The following is a 27,683-nucleotide window of genomic DNA, read 5'->3' as shown; positions in this document are numbered from 1 at the left end:
GTACTTTTATTGACTTAAAAATGTTGGTCTGGATCCCCAACTAAATTCTAGACTCCTTGAGGGCAGAAGCAGTATCTTTTTCCTTCGTAGTCCTCCTAGCATTTCACATACAGGGTCATTGATCAGATGCCTAAAAATACTGTCTGCAAACAAACCAGAGAGAACTAGGGAGTAGGCTGAGGACAAGCAAATGTTTAGGACCCAAAAGAACAACACACATGAAAGTGACCGCTACAGATGCCCATCAAAAGAAAGCTTTACTATTTATAGTAGGTTTTTAAAAAGTTGTGCTTGCATAACCTGTACATAGCAGCAGCATTGGGTGCATTATATTTGAATGTAAAGAGCAAGAATATGAAAATTTCATCACTGAAGACCAAAATTAAGTACCATATATTTTAAGAAAAAGGGACTGCCTTGATTGTGGTCATTGGTAAGTACTAGTAAAAGTATATTCAAATTACCATAATTGTATTATTACCAGTACACTTGTCTTGATTGTAACATCAGGACACAGATTATAGCGCTCATTCTCCCATGTGTCAGAAGCCTTTACTTCAGCAGATGCTGTAATGATCAGAAACGTAACTAGAGCCCATTTTTTAAGTAATCCACTTGTTCTTTTCTGCTGTGAGCATGTATCTGCATTGGGTCTTTGGCTGAAACATGTATAGCTTCCATAGAGTGAAATACTCACACTTTCTACTAGCAGGGGACGGTGCTAAGATGGAGAATGCAGGGAGGTCCTGAAGACACCAGGCTGAGTTTTGCTTCTTTAGAAACCTGAACAATTAAGGAAGGAGGGTATTTTTCAGTGTTTTTTAGACCAGGGAGAAGTAGTATAGAAACAGCTAAGGAACTTTCACTACCAAATTCTAGTAAATACTCATCTTTGATGAAGTGAGAGACAACTATTTCAAGCTACTTTAGGTAACAAGATTATATCCTTAATTCCTGCCTGTGTGTTGATTTGATACAAGAGTTACTAGAGAGTGGAGATAGATAGTTGTGGTTGCAAGTAAGATCCAAAGAGAAGAAACTTTTGAATGCTTGGTAGTGACAGTGGAAGATTAGAGAACCTTAGGGAGCTTTTGATCTGGCAGTGGTGAGGTGAATGGTGCAGGCAGCCTGGGTGCAAGGCTGTGTCTTAAGATCTGATCTAGAAACAGGTTAAGATGAAACCTGGCATCCCTTCAGTTATTTTGTAACCTAATCATTCCTTAATTGTCCCAGTTGGAAAGTATAGGTTCTCATAACCAATAAGTTAGATGGTATTTGTGCCATAAAATTGAAAACATTTTCCAAAATACAAAGCACTATCTAAATGCAAGTTAGATAGAGTCTTAGAACATTTTATTCCAAAATTTTGCACATGTTCTCCTGATTTTCATTACATGTATATGATTTAGGAATAGGGCAAGGAAGCATGGGACTACGAGGTAGACAGGGATCATAAAGCTTCTGGCTTAGCGAGATAGCCCCTCTAGCATTTCTGAAAGATGTTCAGGTAGGCTCTGTTCAGGTATTTCCATTAAAAACACTCTTATTCCTGCTAATGGGAGAGTAAATTGAGACACCATTCTGGAGGGCAGTTCATCAATGAGTACCAAAAGCTTTAACCAAGAATCCTGCTTCCAGGAGTTTATCAGTCATCATCATCATCATCATCATCATCATCAACATCAACATCAACATCATCATGGCTAACATTTGCCACACATTTACTGTGTGAAAGGAATGATAATAAGTGCTTCACATGAATTAACTTATTCAATCCACACAGCAACCCTATGATATATGTACTACTTATCCCTGTTATATAGATGATAAAACTGGATTGTAAAGAAGTTCGATAACTTGCCCAAGATCACAAAGCAGGTAAGTGGAAGAGCTAGGAACCCAACTTGGGCTGTCTGGAGAGAGTCAACACTTTAAACCACTGTACTATAGTGCAGCTTGTGTCATTTCCTAAGGGAGCCATTGAAGAAATGCACCAAGATGTATTTGCAAGTATTTCATCAAGACATCGAGTGGTAAAGGGTTGGAGGGAAAAAGCAACAACACAAAATATCTACCAGTAGGGGATTTGTTCAACTTCGTATGGTATACAGCCATTAAAAATAGACACTATAGAGTCTTTAAAAATGTAAAGGATTTTATGTTTTATTACTGAAAAATAGTCAGCTTTTAAGAGCATGCAAGATTCCAAATCATTGGCAGTTATTATCCCTGGGAGATGAGATTATAGGTGATAGGTTCCTCGCTATCCTTTTTTGAGTTAAAGAGGTATTTAATTTTTTTTATTTTTGCAAAGAGCATATGTTGTTTTTATAAAGAAATAATGCAGTAAAGCTACATATTTGGGGGGGTTTATACACAAAAGAAGTAGGGCTTAGTCTACTCTCATATCCATATTCTTATACCCTCCACTCTAGAACATTCCACTAATGAACAACTCTCTTCATTAGAAAATGCTTCCTTATTGTGTACATTGAGGGATTTTTTTGGTTTCTGGGAATTTGGTCACAAATATACTAAGGTCCCACTGTGTGTCCCTTGCTGTACTAGGTATTATGGACCTCAGGCCTCAAAGAATTGACTTTCTATTCTGGGAGATAACAAACAAAACACTTAGGTTTCTTTCGATATCCGCATCTAGTTCACTGACATAATCAGTTGTTTGGTTGTGAGGGACAAACAGTTGGAGGAATAGAAAAGTTGTGATACAGTGCTTCCTGTGTCCCATAAACAATAAGTACAAATAGAGTTCAGAGAAAGGATAAATCTCAGCAGCTGATAGTAGTAGTCAAGGTTTCCTATAGGAGATGAACACTTAAGCAGCGCCTGAAGGATGGTAGGGAAAGGAAGAGGACATTTCATTCCATCTGACCAGCATGAACTTTTGTAGATTTCTCTTTAGTTTCAAGATTGTACTCTCATATTTTAAAATGCATTGAAGCAGATAGGCCTAGGTTCAGATTCTGACTTCCTTATTACAGTGTGCTTTTGAGCAATTGCTTAATTGGTCTGTGCCTCAATTTTCTTATCTTTAACATTGGCATAGTAATAGTATCTTCCTCTTAGATGAACATTAAGTGAGACAGTGCCCTACAGCACTTAATTTCATACAGTGCCTGGCCCACTTTCAGCTCTCAACAATTGCAACTTTTATTATGCTTTACCCTCTCCCCAAGTTTCCACCCAACAATCTAATCTTGTGTTTTCTAGCTCTTGGTACATATTTGCCTTTCCTCCTCTTGTGTGTGCCTTCCTGGTTCCTGGCTGCCCTATTGAGTCTGTCTCATTGCCCTTGGCTGGTACCTGTGTGTTGAGCGATTGTTGGCCTGATTTCAGGCTGTCCGCTTCAGTACAGCCCCCTGCGTCCTCTCACGGCTCTCCCATGATTCTCATATCCCAGCCTCCATATGTTCACACTCCTGGACTTACCACCAAACACAGAACTCATCTTGAGAGACAAGAACCCATTCTTTTTCTTCTCCAAGTCCAAACTAGGGCTTTGGAGACGAGTTGCTCCTCGGGACCAGAGGGTGACTTCAGAACTCCCATGGCAAACGTAAACATTCCCAAGACTGTCCTAGCTGCATGGACATTTCACTTCCCAGCTCAACTCAGTGTATCAGAGGCAACGCCTGAGCATTTCCAAAGGGCAGTTTCTGACTCCTGGCGGGTTTGTACAAGAAATGAGAGACTTGCCGAGAGTAGGAGCTGAGCTAAGCCATCGGCTGCTTCCCTTGTGTGATGGACTCTGGGCTTTGCTACGTTTATGGATGAGGCCTTGCCAACTGTAGAAACAATGAGCCTCTTTAGCACCCCTGTCACTGCCGTAGGGTAACCAGAGACCGAATGACTCCTTTCCAAAGGTGGCTTTGCTGGCCAGAGCCTGTCACCTCAGTCTGGCTTCCTGACCACTTCTTACAATTCGTCTGGATCACATAGAGCACTCCGTGGCCTTTTCTGGTTATAGAGGTCTCATTGTTTAATGACCAGCACAGGCGTCTGCAGGCGTATCTTGGCTTTGGAATCCTAGAGGATTTAGCAAACTTTACTTAAGTGGAATATCCATTTCTCTTCCTACTTTAAGTATAAAACAGTGAATCATAGAAATAAATGTTCTGAGGTCATCTGGTCAGTCTCCTGGGTATAGCTTCAGGGTGTTTCCCTTAGAATACGGTCTAGTCTTTGTCCAATCTCCTTTTAAATGTCCCAGATGTTAGGGCGTCCTCCTCGCTCACAGCAGCTCAAAGAACAAAACAAACTGTGTTTTGCAGTCTTCTCTCCCCTGCCTGCTTCCCTGTCCATTTGCCCCGTACTGTAGGGCAAACCCAAGGATGAGCATCACTCTCTCGGGCAGAAGTCTTGCTGCAGGGACACCCTTCAGACAGGCCAGGGGCATGGCAGAGCAGGTCCAGCTTTCACCTGCAAACTTTCAGGTTGCCTGGAAATGGGAGCAGAGCACCGTGGCTATTTTGTTGAGTTTGGGGTTTTTGAAGTCTTCTAGAACTTTAATTCCTCTCACATGGGCAAATTTCTTTTCCCCTTCTTTCTGGGACACCTATCTGCAATGTTTTCTCTTTTGTTCAGAACTGTGAAAAGGAACTGTTTGTTTGACTACGTTTCCCTTTTTTTAACTCCCCCCACCCTAAACCCATTGCTCTCTTCCTCTCCCAAAGAAGAAAGAGGAAAGCAAGCCACAATAATACTTCTGTAAATTTATGGCCACTCTGTAATGTTTAATCACAGCTACGTGACTGGGGGCTTCAGAGCAGGCGTACAAGTTCAGCGCAAGGTGAATCTTGTCTGAGATAATCTGAAAGTTCATTCAGAGGTGAGGGCAGCAGCCTCTTGCAGACGGGCGAGGTTACCAGGAGGTCACCTGCTTTTTTTTTTTTTCCTTCTGGTCTTCTCCCCTTTAATGTGTAAACAAAGGGAAAATGTAACTTCCAATGAACTTGGCATATGTTGTGCTCATGCTAATCTTGGCCTGGCCAACTGTAAACAGTCCAATATCCTGTGGCCGAGCCTTCCCACCCATTCTCCGCCTTTTGGAGAGCATGGAGAAACACCAACAGAAAGCAGAGACTAGCGCCTTGGAGAGGCAGGTCCTGCCGCCCCAGAGATTAGCAAGGAGCCCGGTGGGGAGGCCATGGAGACGACCTTAGGCAGAGGGGTTTGCTGTGATGCCCTCAGGGCCTTCCGGGACACTGGCCTTCGGTGATGCTTCCTCACAAGCATCAGTCAGCCCCTTTCTGCCCACCACACCATGCTAATCACTGAGGAGACCAACGCCACAGGCCTGAAGGTGCTTATCAGCTGAAGGGCCAGAGTGCCTCTGCTCCGGCCTGACAGGAAGATGAACGAGGAGGATGTTGCTGGTACCAGAGAAAGCTGAAGACAGTTCAGGATAGAACCTTGTCAGAAGTTCCCCTCCTTTGTTGGGCTGAACTGTGGTTCCCATTCCATTTTCAAAGGTGCCTGCAGGCCAGAGAATTCCAGAAGCGTATAGAGGAAGCGTGTATGAGCAGAATGGTGTCCATATCCTGAGCATCAGTGGCTTACAGAATAGCAGTGGCCATGATAATTTTTTTACCAACTCTCATCTGCCCTACCGACATGCTTGAGGAACTCACCTCTGCTGTACCTCTACAGACCTCTTGGGAGTGTGGAAATAGAATTAGTGCCCTGATATCTAGAGCAGGAATAATTGCTTAGTGAATTATCCATGGCAAGTGGTAAATCTCAAACCAGAATCTAGAACCCCTTACTCGTTTCCACCCCTTCAGCCAGCATAAGACCATTTTAGTAATATGGGGTGATAAAGTCCAGAGGATTTGATCAGCCAAGAAGGTGCAGCCGTCAGGAATTCCCTTTGTACTGTGCTTGGTACCACTCTGTGACCAGGAAATAGAAACCTTCTTGACTGTGCTTGATACCAGATATTTCTTAGCTAACATGAGCCCAGACCCATGCTAGGTCAAAGCAGATAAAAAGGTCCTGCCCTTAAGTAGCCTACAATATCCTTGGGGAGGCCAGACATAAATAATTAGGATGAGATAGACTGTGATACTACCAAATAGGGTATTGTGCCTGGAGCTGATTGAAGAAGGTTTCTTAAGGGTCTCTTTAGAATGGGAAGGACCTGGATAGGTCAAAACAATGAGGGCAGCATTCCAAATCAGAGTGAAGTTGCAAAGGCATAAATGAGTTGGTCAGCTTCATTGTCACTTTCTTCTTATTCATAATCATCATCATCATCATCATCACAAATATTTGCTGAGCATTTATACTAGAGTAGGCATTATTATTTCCACTAGTATCTTGCCCAGGGACACATAAGTAAGAAACGATGGAAATCCTGAACTGACTACATATCTTATGCAGAATGAGGCAATTTGCCTCAACACCATTCCTCTTTGTAACTCTGAGGATCTCCTAAACCTCCCACTCTCTGCCACTAGCCCCGTGTTGTAAAGTGTTTGAGATCCATAAAAGGAGACAGGGGAAGGTGTTGGGAAGATTTATCTGCTAAAGAGGACACCTTCAATTCAGGAATGTCACCAGACAAGAGAACTAGTCAAGGGGACTGGTTAAAACAACATGATAGTGATTGGCCAATGTGCCATGGTATTTACTTTTGGGTTATTTTCTTGCAGACATGGGAGAGATCTCAGGTAAAAGAATAGGTTGTTTTTCCCACAGTTTGCTCATGTATTTCAACTGTGAATGGTCTCCTCAAAACAAACAAACAAACAAAAAAACCAACTGCTTATGATCTGGCCCTTGAAGGAACTCATCTTCCGGGGAACAAGCCACGTGGACAAATCTAATCTGGAGAACATCCAGATGGCTAACACAGAACATGGACATGATGGCTCCGAGGTTGGGAGAAGAGAGTTGTAACTTGGATGAGAGTCAAGGGCTCCGGTCTACAAGGAACAAAAATCAGACAATTTCTGTTGCTTTAAAGTTCATGAAGGGTAATGTTTAGTTGCTTTTAAAAAAATATTTTTGAATAATAATGATACCCTGTGATAATAGTATTAACTATAAGTGCCCTCACTTTACTATATGTCTCTTCATACCATTATACAATAAATTGGAGCATGTTTTTAGCCAATTCATATAACTGATTGAGAAACTGAGCCAGAAAACTATAATGAGTTATTTGAGACCTCACAAGCCATACTATAACCCAGAGATAATAAACACAAAGACCTAGTGTTGGATAAAGGCTCCCATGTCATCAAAGACCAAAGTCCTTATTGCTCTGGCCATATAAGAAATTAGAAGATTGGGCTTATCTGTGCAGAATAAGAGAAATCTTTCCATCCTAGGATCTCTAAGAATGGCATCAAACTCTCACACAAGATTTCTTTATTCTCATAATTTCTTCTTCCCACTCAATTCAAACGCTATTATAATATATGAAGTTTACTTGGAAAATTTCAGAGACAGTCTATTCAGATTCAAGGAAATCGAGGAGAATGGTATGGAAGCAGAGCTTGCCCTTCTCTGGGCAACCTCAGATAGCTTTGAAAAGTCTGTAGAAACTTCCTGATCCATTCTCAAAGGCTCAACAGTAATGTCAGGATGTAATCTCCTGACATTACTATTCAGAGGAGAAACATTTTGTGTTTTATCTTAATTCTGGTCAGCATTACTGCACTTTTTCCTTTATTCCTGTGGATGTTCTTTTTCAAGAATATTTGGATTTCCTTTCTGTTATCTCATTGAGTGACTTTTCCTGTCCTAGCCATCTAAGTTTTCTCTGTACCACTTGCTGTGGTATAATATTAGGGGGTATTTAAGTTGGTCCACTGGGTGACCTGCCATTTTATATAATTTCCGAGGTACATGGTGGTAAAGTTTGGCTGATTCTCCTTTCTCATTACACTCCCTGAGTGGGTACAGACAGGTACTCCAGAGATTCCCCTACCAGCCAGAAGCACAATTATACAAATTTCCATCATTGAATTAATTGATAAATACATTGTAGTATATTTAAGTATGCTTATACAGTAAGAACATTATTGCCCTAACCCAGTGGTCGGCAAACTGCGGCTCGAAAGCCACATGAGGCTCTTTGGCCCCTTGAGTGTGGCTCTTCCACAAAATACCACGTGCCGGTGCGCATGTACAGTGCGATTGAAACTTCGTGGCCCATGCGCAGAAGTCAGTTTTCGGCTCTCAAAAGAAATTTCAATCGTTGTACTGTTGATATTTGGCTCTGTTGACTAATGAGTTTGCCGACCACTGCCCTAACTGGTTTGGCTCAGTGGATAGAGTGTCGGCCCGTGGACTCAATAAGGGTTCCAGGTTCGATTCCAGTCAAGGGCATGTACCTTGGTTGTGGATTGGATCCCCAATAGGGGGCATGCAGGAGGCAGCTAATCGATGTTTCTCTCTCATCAATGTTTCTAAATTCTCTATCCTTCTCCCTTCCTCTCTGTAAAAATCAATAAAAATATATATATTTTTAAAAGAACATTATTTTGCAGTCAAAATCAATGAACTAGGTTCACATGGATCAACATGGATAGATCTTGAAAACAATATTGAAGGAAAAAGCAAATTGCAGAATATTGTATACAATATTATACTGTATATGAAAACATAAAACATTTCCATATACTGTTTTTCTATTAAAAACATAAAAGCCTATAGGGGATACGTAACAAAATCCCTTTCCTTCTTCACCTCGTTAGGCATCAGACCTGTGTTCTGTTCTCATAGATGTTGGTTCTCCACCAGCGGATTAAATTGCTAAAAAGAAAAGTGGACTCGAAGTCCAGGGTTTCTGTTCTAGCTCCAGCACCATTCATGGTAACTGTATATGGCCATGACTCTTTCCTGACCTTAATTTCCTCCTCTGTAAGATAAAAGGAATGGCGCTGTTCTCTGCGATTCCTCGCCATCCGCCATAGATGGAAAAGCCCAGTCTTGGGAGTCAGGCTATCCTGGGTCCAAGCCCTGATGGTATCACGTACTGAGTATATTCCTGTTGGTACATTCTTTTAACCGTTTCAAGCCTTCACTTTTTCATCTGTAAAATGGAGATGCCTACCTCTTAGGCTGCTGATTTTCCTGGGGATTAAGTGAAATAGATGAATAAGATGCCTCACTGATTATCTGTCACATGGTAGGGAGGTGTTTAAGAACTGTCCAGTAGCTTCTTCTCTTGAACACTTCTCAGCTACTCCTATCTCTGCACCTTGGCTCCCACCAGTTTCTTTGTTTGAAATTCCCTCTGTTCTGTTCTCTGTTTAATATAAATTGTGCCCATCTTTTCTATTGACTGGGACTTTAAGTCTTTTGGGCCTCTCTCCTCTTTCCTCGCTCTGAGCGCATCATACTGGTTGTCTGGGCCCTTCATCGGACTCTCAAGCACAGGTGCTGTGCTCATTAGCACTTTTTATCAGAGTTGTTTAACCCCACCTATTTCCAAAATGGCCTTGAGGTGGCTCATTGAAATGATATATAAAATGTAATTAGAAAAGTAGAATTGAAAGGAAGGAAATAAAGTTAATGGAAAGGGAAACAGCAAATACACCAACCCCATGGGGCTGAGACTGTGGCCTTCCTAGGGTCTAACATTACTTAACACAATCGTTGGGAGCCAGAACCCTTTTGAAATTTGGAGTTTATGGAGGGGGGAGAAAATGATCTTTTGATGGTTGAGAACCACTTATCACCCAATAGCTCTTTAATTGATTTATTGATTGGTTCCAACATTTGGCACTGGAATACGAGTTGCAATTTTATTCACTCTCCAGCCCCTCAAATCCAGAACAAAATAGATTTTAAGTGCATATTTGACTGGGCTAAGGGTCTTAAGAAATTAGCTGTCTAGTACTAAGTCTTTAGTTCAAATTCACCTTTCCCAATCCATTGAAATTCTAGCTTATTGTAAACTTACCCAGAATATAAGGATATTTCCTGCTTCACTATCCTTTAATGTTGGATATTTTTCTTATGCCGATCATAAAGTTCCTGGGCTGTGATATGTAATGAGTCACATAAGGCAATAAGTAATTTCCTACAAATGTTATTTCTTAATTTATAAAAGAGAACCCAAATCATTTTCATTATGAATCTGTGATAAGTTTTTCCTGCAGGTTATCTAACCAGTGCCCTAAACTTTTTTTAATCCTCATCCCAGGATATGTTTTTTATTAATTGATTTTAGAAGAGAGGAAGGGAGGAAGAGAGAGAGAGAGAGAGAGAGACATCAATCAGTTGCCTCCTGTACAAACCCTGATCAGGAATCGAATCTGCCACCTCGGTATGTGACCTGACCAGGAATTGAACCCAAAACCTTTTGGTGAACAGGATAATGCTCCAACCACTGAGCCACAAGGCCAGGGCTCTTCAAACTTTTTTGATTGACCATTACTGTTGGCAAAAAAAATCTCGAGAACTCACCCCTAATGTATTTGTATGTTTGACAATTTATTAAGAAATTGTGATTAGGTACTGAATAACTTCCAAATGATAGTCCCCCCCCACACCCTCTTCCTCACTGCATTTTAAGAGACAGAACTTGCTGTTACATTTGAAAGTCTGCTTGTGAGTATGCCCATCGGAGTGTACACACACGTTACTATCATTAATATTTCATGGCACAATATGTACTTGGGCTAAGTAAAGTTTACTATTCACAATAGTGGATACAAATCATATTTTAAATAGAGTGATAATTTCAAATTTGGAGCATGGCTTTATCATATCTGGTTAACTCCTTGTTTTTACTTTATAATGTGGGCAACAAAGAGCTTGCACATCGTACTCAAAGGTGTGAACACTCAAAACATCATTTTCTTGACTTTTGCCTATATTTACATTGTTCAGTCCATGGTATCTTTGCAGGGGTGCTTTTAAACCACTTACTCATTTTGGCCAGAGAGGGAGGGGGGTTTAGTTAAAAATTCAACAATATAGTTTCTAACCCACTTACCTAGGAACCTTTAACAAATCACAATATGCTGAAAGAAAATGAACACTGCCCACAGCTCTGACCTCCTTCGACCACATCTGTGGCCACACCTGCCGGCCTCCCCCCCCCCACCAGGAGCAGCTCAGTCAGCCCGTAGCAGAGGCCTCCCTCCACCTTCCCCTTGAACCTGTATGCACAGTAGGGTTGTTACCACCCAGTGTGATAATAGGTTTTCCTCTGGCCCCTGCAGCAGGATAGATGCTGTCATCAATGTGCACATCCATGTGCAATGGCCTCACAGAAGCCTCTGACACAAAGGAATGCTTGGTGTTGGCGTTTTTTATTTGGGAATCTTCGCTCCCCCCACGCCCCCCCCCCCCCGCCCCGCCCCTTCTCCCACACTAGCTGATACAATGGGAGAGCCTTACGCCTCCTGTCTTTCTCTTTTCCAAGGTAGTCTCAGAGGCGAAGAGTTTAGGTAGCAAACCTATAAACCCACATTTATGAGGCAAATAAATATTTCTCAGAGTGACGTTCAGGGGAAGCTGCTGATATGCAGTTGGTCTCCGATCAAGAGCTTACGGAACACCGGGCAGCTGAGCTGGAGGGAGAGCCGCTAACTAACTGCACAGCCACCACTGTCCCTCCCTTGCCCCCACTCAGCCGAGAGCAAAAGAAGAGGTCAGCCTTTCTGGGAGGCTCAAGAGCCAGCCTACTGAGGGGTTGTGGTTGCAGAATTTACTTTTCATTTTAACTTACAGAGATCCAAAGGAACTGGGAACCTGTCCCCAGCCCGGCCCCGTAGCCTGTGGAAAACCCGAAGGCCTGTCAGTGTGCTGTGAACCCCTAGAAACCTCCGGGCTTCCTCTCTCCTGGGCTCCCGTTCCCACAGTGTAGTTTGCAGCTGGCTGGTGTGAAACGCAGTGTCTTTGAGTTCACCAAAAAATAAAAAATAAATTCGCCCAAGCAGTTGAGAGCACGGTAGATTTGTTTAAAAATTGGGTCTAAGGGGGTGGTTTTTAAGGGAGGTTTATGTCACCTGCTACACAGTTCCTTACCAGACAGCCCAGGTCTCCAGAGCTGCTTGGGGCTCTCACACCACTAGGCCTTCCCTTCCTCACCCTCTCACGCCTGTCAGTGTTAGAGTCGCTCTTAAGAAACAGACTAACAAACTCCTTACAAAGCAAGGTCTTACAAAGCAAGGTATTTCCTCAAACACATTTCAATTCTGATGCCGCATGTGAAGATAATGACTTTTTTGCCACCTCCTTACAATTAGAAGGGTCTCCCCCTAAGCTATTTTCTTTCCTTTTATTTATTTATTTAGTAGATGTTAGATATCTTACATCTAAGAGAGTTTCAAAGCACACCGCCCTCCCTGCCTGGATGTAGAGGCAGACTTTTTCTGTAAAGAAGTGTATAGTGAACACTTTATGTTTTTCCGGCCATATGGTCTCCGTCTTTACTAAACTCAGCTGTTAGAGCACATAAGCAGTCCTAAATCATGTTCACCAGCGAGCATGGCTGTGTTCCAATAAAACTTTATTTACAAAGGCAAGTGGTGGCTGTAGTTTTTCATCCCATAGTCTCAAAGAAAGCAGATAGCAACCTTGATGAACACAAGTAGAGAAACTTCCAGGCTGAAATTCAGCCTCCTTAGCTTAGTATGTGAGGCCATTGACCACTTGCTCATTATCTTGCTTATTCCTAGAGTAACCCCCACCTACCTGGCTCAGGTTTGGATGTCCTTCTTTTGCACTTTCTTCGCCCCCTGTTAGAGTACTCACATCGTTCTGTACTGTTATTTACAAGCCTGAGTTCCCCAAGATCAGAGAGTCTCATTCATCCTTCCACATGCCCGGAAGAGCTCAATGCATCGCTGGTGCTCAGTTTAAGTTTGTGAAAATAATTCCAGCTTTCTCCTTCCTCCTGTGTTTGCCTCTGTCAGGAGCGCTCCTGAGGATATGTGGAAGGTAGGCAGACGCTCTCCTTTGAATGAATGGCCCAGACAAGGAGTTGGAGGAGATCTTGGTCAATAAGCCCAAATGAGTCATCAGTCAATTCTGTGTTTCTAGTGAACTTTTCACAACCATGCTCTTATCTGCCCTCAGCTGTTGACAGCTATTGTGATTCCATATCTGAGCAAGAAAAATGGATTTGGTTTATCTGTGGTCACCCTGTCAGTCTGGGGTCCACCAGCCTCAGGCTCTTTTTTTTGTGGTGCTAAACTGCCTCCTGAAAGGCACCTGGGCCTCAGTTTTCATGAAAAGTTGCTTTATAATGATGTGATCTGTTTCATCCTGTCAAAGGCAGGGCGTGGACAGAAGAAACTCTCCTGGTTCAGTGTTCTGTGAATCGCTGTTCTCTTTACCCTGCACTTTGCATAGTAGCCGCGTTCTAAAGAGGCAGCCTGTTTAGAACTTTGTCAGTTAGATGATATGCGAAGTGCACCAGAGGAGCGTGTTATTTGAAATCATATTAGAATCTAACCTGTTTATCATGAAGAATTATCCTGGGATGTATATAAAGTCCAAATTCATATTTTCATAGGTCAAGTTTACTTCAAGGGCACACCTGCTTTGGGAGCAGTTCTCTACAGGACTCAGTGTGTCTGTTCAAGAAAAAAAAAAAAAAAACATGCAAAGAAAATAACCTCTAGGGGAAAGAGAGGTAGTTGTCGGTGTGTCTTTGTGTCTTATCTTAGTTCCTACAGCTAAAGATCCCAGGCCCGTGGAATCTTTGCAGGCATGCAGGGAGGGTGGGGATGTCTTTTTAAAAAATTTATCTTTATTGTTGAAAGTATTATAAATGTCCCCTCCCTCCCCCCAATTGACTGCCTCCACTCCCACCCCCTTCCCAGGCCTTCACCACACTATTGTCTGTGTCTATGGGTTATACATATCCTAATAAAAGAGTAATATGCAGCCAAAACCGGTTTGGCTCAGTGGATAGAGCGTTGGCCTGCGGACTCAAGGGTCCCAGGTTCGATTCCGGTCAAGGGCATGTACCTTGGTTGCGGGCACATCCTCAGTAGGGGGTGTGCAAGAGGCAGCTGATCGATGTTTCTCTCTCATCGATGTTTCTAACTCTCTATCCCTCTCTGTTCCTCTCTGTAAAAAATCAATAAAATATATATATTTTTAAAAAGAGTAATATGCAAATTGACCATCACTCCAACACACAAGATGGCTGCCCCCATGTAGACACAAGATGGCCGCCACAAGATAGCCAGCAGGGGAGGGCAGTTGGGAGGGACCAGGCCTGCAAGGGAGGGCAGTTGGGGGCAATCAAGCCTGCAGGGAAGGGCAGTTGGGGGGGACCCAGGCCTGCAGGGGAGAGCAGTTGGGGGGGGACCAGGCCTGCAGGGGAAGACAGTTAGGGGTGACCAGGCCTGCAGGGGAGGGCAGTTAGGGGTGACCAGGCCTGCAGGGGAGGGCAGTTAGGGGTGACCAGGCCTGCAGGGGATGGCAGTTAGGGGCAATTAGGCTGGCAGGGGAGCAGTTAGGCATCAATCAGGCTGGCAGGGGAGAGGTTAGGGGGTGATCAGGCTGGCAGGCAGAAGCAGTTAGGGGCAATCAGGAAGGCAGGCAGGCGAGCAGTTGGGAGCCAGCAGTCCTGGATTGTGAGAGGGATGTTCCAGATTGGAGAGGGTGCAGGTTGGGCTGAGGGACACACACCCCCGTGCATGAATTTTGTGCACTGGGCCTCTAGTCTATAATAATAAAAGCATAATATTCTAATTAGACCGGAGATCCTTTCGGAAATCCTTCCTTCTGGACAAAGCCGCAACGGGCAGTGGCCGCAGCGGGAGCCAGGGCCAAGGCCCCTGCACGAATTTCATGCATTGGGCCTCTAGTATGCATATGAGTTCTTTGGTTAATCTCTTGAGGGGGTGTCTATTTAACATGAGATAGGCCCCATGCAGCCCACCAAGAACCAGCCCAGATGTTACCTTGGAGCCAAACACCTGCTGAGTTCCCAATCACCAGTCATAGGTATCTCCCCTGGACCCTTGGAATCAAATATCTGGGGCTGCGCTTCCAAAATGTCATAGGTATTATCCCTCCTGTTTGATGTCTTCTTCTTTCTCACACAACCTTCCTCCTAGTAGTAGTCAGGTGGACCCTAGGTTTGGTCCATTTGGAAAGTTTATTGTGAGAAACAAATTACAAGTCTGTCCCATCACTAGCCAATATCATTTCTATAAAAGTTAGTTCACCTACTTTAATTCCATTTAACATGTCTTTGGTGACTGCCTGCTGGAAATGTAGCCTAGGAGGACTCTTCAGAAAGAGGAGGCATGATCCCCATCCTTGGCGAGCTCCCCCTCTACATGGGAGATGAGGCACATATCACGGGAATTTGTGATGAAGGCAAGGATATATAAAACAGTTCTCCTCACCAATTGGTTGGGTAACACTAGTCCAGTAGTGGGACCAAGCAGGGCATTCATCACCAGGCACTTCATTTTTACTTTTTGAGTTTTGTTTGGGGGGGAGGGGGTTGTGATCCTTTCTGCCTGAGAAAACCAAGAGCAACCTCAGGTTCATTTGATTGACTATTACCCAATAATTCTTACTGAAGAGTTCCTTCTACTCCTTTACCTGCAAATAACTCATCCCTTTGAATCACTGCTACATTTCTGGGGAGAAGTGTGTCTGTTGGTATGCACTAGCAAGGATCAGGAGGCCTGCTTTATCTTAGCAATATTCATTCCGAAGGTCTCTCCTGGAATCTGCATTTGTTCCGCTATTATGCTCCTCTCTGTCCTCTGTCCAGTTAACTCACTCCTGAGGTCATTTTTACTTGGACTCGTTTGGATTTTTCTAGTCTTTCTCAGCTGTGATAGCAAAAAAGAAAGACTGTTCAGAAATTTACCTAGCCTCAGGCAAGTACCTAATCTAGAGACCAAATCAATGATGATTTTTCAAAAATAAACAACTATAGCACTCTGGGGAGTATAAGCCATTGAGCCATCTCTACCACTTGTCTGCTTTGTGATTTCCAGCAAGTTGCTTATGCTATCTGGGTCTTGTCCTCCCCATCCCCCCACCTTCATGAAACCAAAATTATAATTGAGTACTATTAAGCCATGGGAATGTTCTGCAGTAACAATGAAATACAGTAGAAGTAGAAACAGCTTTAGAACTGCCAAAGCCCTAGTTAAAATCTTATAGATAAAAGTTATAGAGGAGGCAAAAAAAGAAAAAGACTCTATCATAGAAAGTTTGTTTAGTATAACCTGATTCAAATGTCTTTCCTTGTCCTATCTTTTCCCACTGCAACACATTTTTGTGTAATAACCAATAATCACATAATTGACAATTTTTATTAACCTATGTAGCTTATAAGGTGTCACATTAATTACTGCATTAGTTTAGTTCTCCTGTTCTGATAAATACCGTAAGCAAATGCTTCTGTGTTTGAGGGCAACGCATCATTAGTGACTGGTGGAATCATTGATTAAAGTGACATGTTTACTCATGTGTCCTACTCTCTAAATAGCTAATACTCTCCTGTTCCGCCAGCTTAATGATCAAATGCACCAAAACATAATGTCTTGTCTGTGCCTTGAAAATGACTTGTCTGGTTTATAAAAAGAGCACTTGTATGAATAAATCAAAAATAGGATCACTAATGCGCAATTAGTATCTAGGGAGTGAGTTCTAAGATATACCAGGGAATGAAAAAAGCAAAGTGCAAGAGAGTATCTAAAGTGTGCTCACCTTCAGGTGAGAAAGCAGAGGCAGGAAATTCACACGGATCTTCCCACTCGTACAAAGGAAACAAAAGAGGGTAAACCAGAAACTAGACTGGTTACCTGCAGAGGTGGAGAGGAAAGAGGTAGAAAGGAGTGGGGAGGATAGAACAGGTTAGTTGGGATGAGGAGGGAATGATACTTCTGAGTATATTTTTTATACAGCTCTGACTTATTCCCAAAAATAAATAAATAATTAAAATCAGTTAGCATGTGGGAGGAATCCAAAATGGAACATAAGCAATGAAAAATGGTGAGGAAGAAAGAACTAACCCAAGTAGTTTAAAAACCAGTTCTTTTTACTGGGAAGCCTTGAAGACATAAAGAACATTCAAGTCCTGTATTCCAGTTAGTAAATTTGTTTCTCATAGGGGCATAGATTAACAATTCTGAAACTATTTTATTGTAGAATTAAACAAATACAGTTGACCCTTGAACAACGTGGAGATTAGGGATGCCAGCCACCCATATAGTTGAAAATCCACATATAACTTTTGATTCCCCCAAAACTTAGTTGTTCCTCAATATCCATGCGAGATTGGTTCCAGGACCCCAGGTAGGTACCAAAAATCACGGATGCTCAAAATGCCATAGGTCAGGGAATACAGTCAGCCCTCCACATCTGCAGACTCCTAGCTGCAGATTGAAAACAGTACAGGTTTTTATTGAAAAACCTGTGTGTAAGTGGACCCATCCAGTTCAAACCTATGTTGTTCAAGGGTGAACTGTAATTACAATATATTATAGGTCATGAGGGTCAGGTTTCTCACTGTCACAGAAAGAAGTGATAAATTAGGGACGATGGAAGGCTAGAACGAACCCCAGGGTGTTAGACTGAAAGCAGAGACATCAAGTATGAACTTATGATTTCAATTTACACATGCAAATAGATACAGAGATAAACATAGATGCTAAAATCCATTCTCCAATTAAAGGAACCTGAGCTCCTTAGAGAAGTGACAGATTCCAGAGCAGGGGCTGGGAAGGTACAAGATGAGCTTGGAACATCTTATAGTACCAGAATGTAAGCAAGTGTCAAAAACGAATAGGGACAGGTCGAAAATACATAGGCAAGCAATCTGAAGGAGTCCCTAATGGCCAAGGCTGGAACAATTTGAACAACAAAGTAAACAATTAGTGCATGAGGTTATAACCCATGAAATAAAATAAATATCCATGAGATCACACTGATATAAATTAATGGAGGGGAACGGGCAGCACTTTTTCTTACCAAAGAATTCCAATTAATAACTACAGAGAAATGAGAGAAGCCATCAAACACTACAGTAAATATTGTTGCATGCAGGATCCACCAGAGTTTGAGGAGAAACTGGATATATGCATAGTCGCAAAGTGTATCTTTCACAAGAAAAGTATTAATTACAAAGGTACAAATAGTAACTTTGCAGTGGAGAGACTCATCAGCCACCACCTTACCCAAGTGGTCAATGTCAGTATCACTAATAATGAGATACAGGGACAGCACGTACACCTGAGATGATGCACTAAGAAGGGCCCAGTATCGCTTCTGTAGTAATTTTACAAAAAAATGCATAACCTCAATGTTGACATTTTGGGTTGGGTAATTGTTCGGTGTGGGGCTGTCCTGAGCATCACAGGACTTTTAACAGCATCCCTGGCTTCTACCCACTAGATGCCAGGAGCGTCACCATCCCAACCTTGTTACGGTCAAAAATGCCTCCAAACTTGCCAGATGTCCGCCGGGAGGCAAGATCTCCCCCGGTTCAGAACTGCTGCCTCAGTCTAACCATGAGAAAACATTGGGCAGACCCAAGTTGAGGGACTTTCTACAAAATAATTGACCAAAAGTAAACTATCATAAAATCAAAGTCTTGAAAGAGAAAAAACGAGGGGTTGTAACAGACTGGAAGAGACTAAGGAGACGTGCTGACTAACTGCAGTGTGGGATGCTGGATTGGGCCAGGAAAAAAGGCCGTGGGAAACCTGGCAAAATTGGAATAAAGTCATAATTTAGTTAATAGTATGGTAGCATTGTGAATTTCTTGGTTCTGACCATTGTGCTAGGGTAATATAATAGGCAAACCTTAGAGAAGTTGGGCGAAGGGTATAGAGGAACTGTCAAAACTATTTTTGTAACTTCTATGTAAGTCTAAAATTATTTCAAAATAAAAATAAAATTTAAATCTGCCACTAATGTTAATAAAATGCCTGGCAAATGTCCATAGTGAACTCTATGACAAAGATATAAACATAACTGGTATTTTATATTGTTGAGATTATTCCCATCGCCTTTAAGGCATTATCTGATAACCAGATTAATTTAAAATATACTGTGTGTGTGTGTGTGTGTGTGTGTGTGTGTGTGTGTGTGGTCTGCGCTACAATTTATATTTGTATTTAAATTTTTCTCTAAGTGGAAAACTGCAAAATATTCAGTTCACAGTTCCAAAAAGGAGGAGTAGTCAGTTTGTCACTTAATAACATTTAACTCATTTGGCTTGGATTACAATTATTCATGTTTTTCTTTTATTCTCCTATACGAGGGAAGACCACTTCTTTTAATATCACTAGAAAGGCCCAGCCCTCTTCCTTGCACGTATTAGGTGCTTTAAAAGTGTTTGCTTAATTCAGTGGGTTTCCGTCTTCATTAGGAAAATCTTCTAATGGCACTCCTCTCTAACACTCATAACTGCCATTCCAGAGTCTGTGTACTCAATTATGGACTGGTTTTCAGTCCAGACCTACCATGTCCCTGGTTTCCACCTGCTCAGCCAATGCCCACCCAGGGGTGACACACGTTGCCTCAATGCTACATGTCCCAGTGTTTCTGTGTTGTCTATCTGTCCTGTCTGTGTATAGGCATGTGTAGGTGTCTCTAGCCACTGAGTAACGGGTAAAGTCAATGCAGCAAGTCATGACACTGGTATTTGAATCCAGACCTTTCAACCTAAAGCTCATGCGACTGCATATGTGACACTGGGCTCCATCCACCTTTGTTTGTTCGTTGCTGAATTCTGAGCTCCTAGAATCGTGCTTGGCATGTGGAAGACCTTAGATAAGTATTTGTTAAGTGAATAAGTGAGTGCTTACTGTGATAGTCCTGAGTTTTGATTCAATGCAGTTGTTTCTGTACAGGCCTGCCTCTGAGCGCTGGCTGCCGGCACCCCTACAGGGCTCACAGCAGAGGGCTGACTTCTGATGATTAATCATTACTTTCTGTTGCATTATAGTTTGTAACCATTCTTTCTCTTACTACGTTTTTATTTTTCAAATATACTGGTAGCTGGTAGTGAAGGATGCTGAGGATTTCTGAGGGGTTTGTCTTGTCTGTCTGATTAATTCATGGGGTGGGGATTTGGGTATTTTACAGCTTTTGGATCTCTTCATCCAGTGGGATTGGTCAACATACCTTGCTGACTACGGTCAGCCCAACTGCAAGTACCTCCGTGTAAACCCAGTGACGGCTCTGACCCTGCTCGAGAAGTGAGTACCAGGCCAGTGGTCCGTGTGGGGAAGTGGGGAGAGGGGCGTGGGGGTGGGGGTGGTCAGTTCCTGAACAAGACAGCAGAGAGGCCATGTTCCTGAAGGTGCCATAGGGGCTGTCAGTATCTCCATCATTAGATTTGACAGGCCAGTCTTCCTGGAGCCTCTTAATTCATGAAGCCCACAAGCTAGGCCAAGTACGAGTCCGCTGGACTCTGACTACTTGGAGTTTCATGGAGTGATATATCTTTAACTAGAGATGACAAGAGAAGAAAGGGAGATGCCTTAGTTGGGGGCCTGGTAAACAGTGTGATGATGGATAGAACAGCCCCACAGAACAGTGGTCTCTCCAATTCCTAGCAAAGAAACTCCTGGACCTACTGAAACCTTCACTAGAACCGACTCACTCCCCACTGCTCCCTAACAAATTGAGCTTTATTGTGCTGACTGTCCCAAGGAAGCTACGTTGGAAAAGGTATTAATTCTTGCCTGAGGTAGTCACTAGTTGACAAAGGTTGCTACCACTGAGATTGAGTTAGCCAGTTCTAGAACATGGCATGGCTAACCATCGTATCACCCACATGCTGGGATCCCCTATGCATTGCAGCCTGGCTCTGATATTTGTTAACCTCGTTGAGAGCTGGCAGGCCAGAGAGGAAGACCCATATAGAAGGGAAGCTTTCTCTTGTCTTCAAGCTAGTGAACCCGGCTTCTTAGAAGCCTCTTAGAAGAGTATCCTGCATCTAGGCAATGTGGCAAGTCTATGTATATGGCCAGTCAAGCAAGTCTCAAATCCTAGGAAGGCAAGGACCAGAGTCTAGGAGGTCAGAATGGAGCAAGAGAGGCTACGTGTCTCCTTCCCACTAAGCACTGTGATTGGGATGTCGAAGGGGAGGAGATGGAGGGTGGGCAAGAGCAGGATGCAGAGGTATGTGTTTGGAGCCAAGAAACTAGAAGCCCAGAGTACAACTTTGTCCAGACCAAGACAAAGACTGATATTCCATTTTAACCTTTTTCCCATGGTTCTCTCTTTCAATGACCTTCCTCCCTAGGATATCTAGAGAGTAAGTATATTATTCACTTGGGCCTTTTTCATCACTTCGAGGCAAGTCCTTCTGGTTTCCTCATTGACACTAATGATCACACTAAAATCCCTGCCCTGTGAGTTGTCCCCACCCTGACATACTAATCTACTAAACCAGCCGGTGCCATCTGGCTGGCTGCCTCCTCTACCCTTGGTCCTTAGAGTGACCCTTGGCTTACCAATTCCTTTAGGGCTGGGAGTGGAGGCAGGAGTATTCCCCCATCAGTGCCAGGTAAATGGCTCTTCCCACTCAGCTTCCTGATACACGCAATTCTCCTGCTGGTGCAGGGCCTGAAATTCAGGCCCGCCAGAGGGAACTCCTCCGCAGCCTCCCTGCCTCCTGCTGATGAGGCCCATGGCTTTAAGACCTGGAACCACATTTCCCACAGAAGACTCATTATTAGAGGCAAGACCTAATCCCAGAAATCTCAGTGCCCAGCTAAAATGGGGAATGTTTTGGCTCTTGAGTTGGTGCTTGGATGTCATATTTGTGATATGTCCACCTGGGCCCTGGGACTCCCTTCCAGCCAATGACCCAGAAGTACTGGCCCCTCCACTTCCTGTGGACCAGCCATAGGGTGAAATAACCTGCCTCTCTGAAGCATCCTGGAGGCCCAGCCAGGAACACAGCCATGTGCTTAGCCCAAGCCATCAGCGGGCTTTAAAAGCTTCCTTCCAAACATAGTTGAGCCAAAGGCCACCCTAAAACCTGTATTTCCAGCCTCATAGGAATCATCCCTTTTCCTGGCCTGTTCCTGCCTTCCCCACCACCAACTATACCAGAGCTTGACTCTCGCCCTCGTCCTGGCCCTTCTTAATGGGGGCGGGGGGACCTGGGAGGACCCAGACACCTGGGAGGGCATGCAGGAATGAGAAGATGCTCCTGGGTCATGGAGCAGTGGCCATAGCAAAGCGGATCAGGATCTGGTCTTGCGGAAGGGGAGGGAGAGGGTTCTCTCTGGTATCCGAGCATTCTACGGACAAACCAGCAGCTGCCGCCAGCCCTCGGGGCCCCTGAGTTTATCTGCCCGGTCATCCCAACTCCAGGCCTAATGACCAAGGAAACTAGCCTCTGAGTCTCAAAGACTCCCCCTTTCTCTCCTACCCATTGGGGAGCTTCCCATGGGAGCCGACAGCCGGCTCCAGCTGCTGGTCTCTGGGCGGTGTGAGGAGTCCTAAAGCGAATGGTGACGTAGGATGTTAGATGAAATGTTCTGTAAATCAGGAAGTGGTTTTCTTCCTTTCCTCTTTCTCTTTGTTTTGTGTTGTTTTGTTTAGATTTATAGCATAGTTAAGAAATGGAAAGGATTCCTTCTCTGGGACAAAGAATCTTAAACCAGGCCAGGTCCACAGACATAACAGGCGTTATGTGGGAAGGACCAAGGACAGTGGTCCTCATGGCCTGGAGGACGCTTGTGCTTTTTCAACCTAAACCTCTGAACCTGTTACCTCTCCTTCCCCCTCCACACACAGGCCTCCTCAGGCAGGTGGCTGTGCCGTACGTGCAGTGTTCTCAGCGTGCTGATGCGTGATCCCAGCCTGGAGCCCCTTAGGCTTAGATCAGAGAGAGGAGTCCCACTGTCAGCCGGAGCCGTACAGCTGTAGTGCTCATCAGACCTCTTACACTCGGATATAAGTGTCCCGTGGCATCTCTGGCCTCTAATTTTCCCCTCAGCACAGGGCACCCTCACAGAGGACAGTGGGAAGCATTGGCCAAAGGAGTGTGCCTGGGAGTTTACTCTCCCTGCTGGGTTTCTTCCCTCCCCTCCTCTATCCTGTCTCTTTGCAGCCCTGGGAGCCGTGAGGTCAGAGAGCAGATGATGGAGAAGCCCAGCCTCCCCTACCCCAGGGAGAAAGTGGTCTGGGCAGTGTTGCAAGTCTCTGGCACTAGAACTCGCTGAGGGCTAGAAGTCTGGTGTGCAGAGGCTGGGGCCAAAGTTAACAGTTACCAACAGATGCCGGGGGGGCATGCATGGGCCCTCTGCAGGGAATAGCAGATTCCTGGCGTCTGTTGCGATAGTGTAGTCAGAGGATGCTGTGGCTGCCTCAGCCTGCCCTTGACTTTCTATATTCATGCTTCCCAATTGTGTCTCTCCATCTGACAGGACCACTGTTCAGAGCTGTCCATGGTCTGTGCTCGAGGAATATGCTAGGAGTGTGCTCTGGACCGTTGGTGTGGCCTAGTGATAGAAAGCTCTCCAGAGGTCAGAGGCCTGAGGATCTAGACAGCCATTGAGAACTCAGGCTTCTCTTGCCAAAAGCCCTGGTTTATCGAGTGTGAGAACGGGGCTCATCTGTTTCCCTGCCTCTGGGTCCTCACTCTGAGGCAGAGGAAGAGAGAGAGGTCCAGCCCTCAATCTTGTTAGGCCTGGAGTAGAGTAGCCAGCTGTAGTGAGGTTTAGAGTTACACGGTGTTATTCTCCTTCTCCTGGAACTGCTAGCTGAGAACATGCTTCTGCTTTACCTTTCAAATGCCAGCTCTGAGGTCCCAGCAGCCGTGAGACGGCTTCAGAGGTGATAAGCAGATCCTAGATATTCCGTGAGAGCCCTTGACCTCCATTGCTGTGGCATGCCCCAGGTTCCTCCCCAAAACAGGTGTATACCTGGGGATGGAAGGGGATGAAGCAGGGAGGGTGAGGAGGGACCATAGGGGTTAGCCCCTCCACAGCTGGCTCTTGACTGATTCTGGAGGTGGGTGAATCAGGGAGACAGCTTCCTGAGTAACAGACAAGGATAAGCCCGGCCATGGGGATGCTCTGGACTAAAAAGCTGGGTGGCCGTTAGGGATCACTGCGCCGTCCTACCCTTGCCAGCTCCCCTTCCACCACTGTCCCCTCAAACACTTGCTCTCTTTCCCTCCTTCTCTGTTCAGGATGAAGGACACGAGCCGCAAGAACAACATGTTTGCACAGTTTCGTAAAAACGAGCGAGACAAGCAGAAGTTGATTGACACCGTGGCCAAGCAGCTCCGCGGGCTCATCAGCAGCCACCACTCGTGAAGGCCACCTCGCGCTGCGGCCCGCAGTCCGGGCCGGGGCCTGGCTGGCCCTGCATTTGTGCATTCTTCTTCAGAGAGAGAAAATGTATTTTTTTAATAACCTATGTACAGTATTCGATAACCTTTCCCTATAGTAATAGAGGCACAAGAGGAAGCCAGCATGTGAGACGTTGCTGGGCTGGGACTTGGGGAGTCTTTGCTACACTCTCTGTGTCATCGTAGAGATGGTGGTGCCGTCAGTCCTGGACGATGAACACCTTTCTCCGTGGCTCTGGCGCTTAGGTCTGGGCCTCCGCTAACTACACAAACACAGTGGGTACTTGGCAGTGGAGGTGCGGTGAGCAGGCAAAAGGATGATACAGTACATCCTGTTCACCCCAGGGTACCCCGTTCACCCCAGGTGGGGCCGATGCAAGGCCAGGGCCTGCAAAACGTTGCTGTTTAGTGTGGGGAAGGCCACACAGTCCTGGGGGCGCCTCTCCTCCGCCCGCTGACTCTCACTTGCCGGTGATAAGCATGGCAGGTGGCAAGGTGACAGCTTCCCTCCGGTCCCCCACGGAGAGCAGGTTCTTTAGCCTGGATCTGGCCCAGTGCTTCTGCTGCTAGTTCTTCTGTGACAGGATAGAGCAGGGGTCGTACCTGGACCCCATGGCTCACTGTAGGGGCCCCAGCCCCTTCCCCATTCATCTCATGTCCTTCTTTCAGGGCGAGGGTCACCAGTTACCCTCCCAGAGTCCCAGACTTGCCTCCCCGCAGTGTCATTGGGGGAGGTCAGATTCCAGAAGTCTGAAAAAGGCTCTTACTTGACCCTTAGGTAAAACCTGAAGATGACTTGAGATTGTTCCTTTGTGTTTCAAAATCAGCTTTCTGGCCACCATCTTTAAAGAAAACGTCACCAGCTCTGCACCACTAGTGATGGGGGCAGCCACTAGTGATGGAGCCACTGTCACCATGAAGGAGTGTCTCCTGGCTAGTGGTTTGCTGCCTCTGGCCCAGCCAACCCTCCCTCAGTCATATCCTGGGTACGAAGCTCTTGCTCTGGCTCAAGGCTCCCGTCCCCTTCCGAGATCCCCACAGCCATCTGTTGGCCTTGTCTGAGAAACACTGTCTATGATCCTATCCCCCAAACTCGGGACTGAGCTCAGAGAGCCACCCCCACCGGCTCGGAGACTGTCCGCTGTCCCCGATGCTCCCGAGGCTTATGCAGGGGCTGTGCTGTGAGGCCACTCAGAGGAACCTGCACTTTAAGACACTTCAGGAAGTTGCCACTGGGGCTCCTGGCAAGAGTATAATTGTGCATCACAAACAATTACAAGTGAGCCACACAGGTATTTCCAGCCCGGGTTATGGGAGGAGACACTCCCATATTCCATCAAACAGAATCCTGACCTCCTTTGTCAGCTGCTGAGTTGCTTCTGGGGAGGGCAGTGCTTCCTTCGTCATTCCCCACCCCCGACCCCTCCCTCACTCATCACAACTGGAAAAAAACACAGGGAAGAGAATATGCAGGGACATGCAGCCTCCTCCAGCCGGAGGGACCGGGCTGCTCGTGTGCTGGCTCTGCAGGTGCCTCCGGAGGCTCCTCCTGGGCTGGGCGGGTGGGCCAGGGTCTCGGGATGAGGGTCGGGGAGGAGCGCTGCCCCTAGAACTTCAAAGGCCAAGGAAAGGCAGGGCCCGCGGGAATGACACCCAAGATGCCATCTCCCAAGCCGTGGGTTTTATTGAAAAAGCCAGGAATGGTGACACTCATCTGAGTCCTGTTGCTTAAAAGGGGCCCAAACGCCCTCCTTCCCTATCCTCGGTTTGCAGCACGATCCCTGAGCTCTGAGCACCGAGACTGTGAGGTGGGAATGGGGTGGATCTTAAGCGCACCGATGTTTGTCTTTTTGTCAGCATTGCTGGTCTGGTCTCAGACCTGCCCCCTGGAGAGACTGTGCTGGAGAGGAAACCTGGGCGGGGAGAGAGGGTTGTCCTGCCCTTTGCTCACAGTCGTTCCTCCAAGGAAAAGCCTGTTCAAGCTCAAGGTGACCCTGTGGTAGCTCTCCTCTCTCCCAGCCCGCCTCAGTCTGAGCTGTCTGTAGACACACTGTTCCTGGGCACAGGAAGGTGAAATCAGGGGCCAGCGATGCCCAAGTTGTTTGCGTTGGTGAAGTAGGATTTTCTACTTCAGTCTGGAGGCCTCTCACTGGGCCAGCCCTTGGGAGGACCCGTGCCCAAGCCCCTCAGACTCCTGAGCTCTGGCCTCAGATGCCCGGAGGTGCACAAGCGCCTGGAGCCTCAACAAGAGGGCGAGAACATGGGTGGCTGGAGCCTACCCGCCTTCTAGTTGGCACAAACCCTCGGCCAAGTTCGTGGGGGAACCAGGTTCATGTTTCTGAAAGGACCGTCTGGTTTGGGACCCTGCGGGTTTCAGTGGTAACAGAGGGACCTTGCGTAGTTTTAACATTGGGAGGAAAGTCTCTTTGAGTAGATTGTAAATGAGGCTGTTGGTTGTGGGGAAAGCAGGACCTGGAAACTGGAACCGGCAGAATCCCTGTTGGCAAAGGGAATGCAAAGCTTCCGGAGAGGCTCCTGGCCTCAGCCCGCCTCGCTGCCCTGCACACCTGGCACGTGCTTGCTCAGCAAGTCCGGACCCAGGGCCCTTTGTCCCCGAGATTGGCATTGGCCATGACCTTCCTCTAAGGCCCCCGAGCACAGCCCTGGGCCCACTGCAGAGACCCCCTTAGCCTCCCTCCTCCCAGGGCTCTGCTCCTGGCGGCTCAGTTGCCTCTTCTTTTTTTTCTTGCTCTTCTTTTTTTTTTTGTCTAAATTCACAATTCCTTTTCACTCATATGTTGGAAATGGCCTTTTCATTTTGCACAAATAGTTGCACATTTACTGCGGAAATTTAGGAGAGTCCATTTTTAACTCTAAAGGGAACTTTTTAAAAACTCACTAGTAAAGCTACTGATGCAGACGGGCCTCCCGGTTGTTGGAGAACCTCCTGTGTGTAAAAGAGCATGTCATTCCTCCTGTACATTCTCCTCTTTTACCTGCTATTAAAGGAGAGAGCCTTGCACCTGTTTCAGAAGCCACGTGTTGTCTCCTGGTGTTTGTTCTCCGCCGTCTTTGCACAGTGCGCCCTCGGTTGGACGGCAGACGTTGCACCGGGGACTAGAGGGGCCAAGCCTGGTGGGGAGGCAGCCTGCCTTCAGACACGCAGGGAGCCCCGGGAAACACCCCGCGCTGCTGGCTAGGCTTTCCTGTCTGTACGCTCACACTGGCGTCATCGTCAGGAGGATGACCTTTGAAAGGCCTGATGTATGGGGAGCACCGGGCGAGGCAGTGTGGGCCCAATGTGTTTTGGATACCAGGCCCCGCCATGGGAAGGTTCCCAGTCGACAGTGGTGCTGAACAAAGCCGGGCGGGGGGAGCCGGGGGAGCCTGT

General features: G+C 45.7%; 1 protein-coding gene across 3 annotated transcripts in view; it reads left to right on the top strand.

Annotated features, from left to right (window-relative positions):
* Positions 1 to 27,058, top strand: part of EXOC6B (exocyst complex component 6B) — a 506,048-nt gene extending 478,990 nt beyond the window's left edge. For all 3 annotated transcript variants that reach the window (XM_054728545.1, XM_008147458.3, XM_054728546.1), the window contains 2 exons: positions 20,062 to 20,174; positions 24,131 to 27,058. In XM_054728545.1, the coding sequence (XP_054584520.1) occupies positions 20,062 to 20,174; positions 24,131 to 24,257 (240 nt within the window). In that variant the 3' untranslated portion in view covers positions 24,258 to 27,058. The remainder of the gene's footprint in view (positions 1 to 20,061; positions 20,175 to 24,130) is intronic.
* Positions 27,059 to 27,683: the final 625 nt, after the last annotated feature.

Source organism: Eptesicus fuscus, chromosome 16 (assembly GCF_027574615.1).
Source record: "Eptesicus fuscus isolate TK198812 chromosome 16, DD_ASM_mEF_20220401, whole genome shotgun sequence".
Classification (NCBI taxonomy): Eukaryota; Metazoa; Chordata; class Mammalia; order Chiroptera; family Vespertilionidae; genus Eptesicus; species Eptesicus fuscus.
The sequence above is the reverse complement of the archived record's forward strand: the minus strand, read 5'-3'. Positions and strand labels throughout refer to the sequence as shown.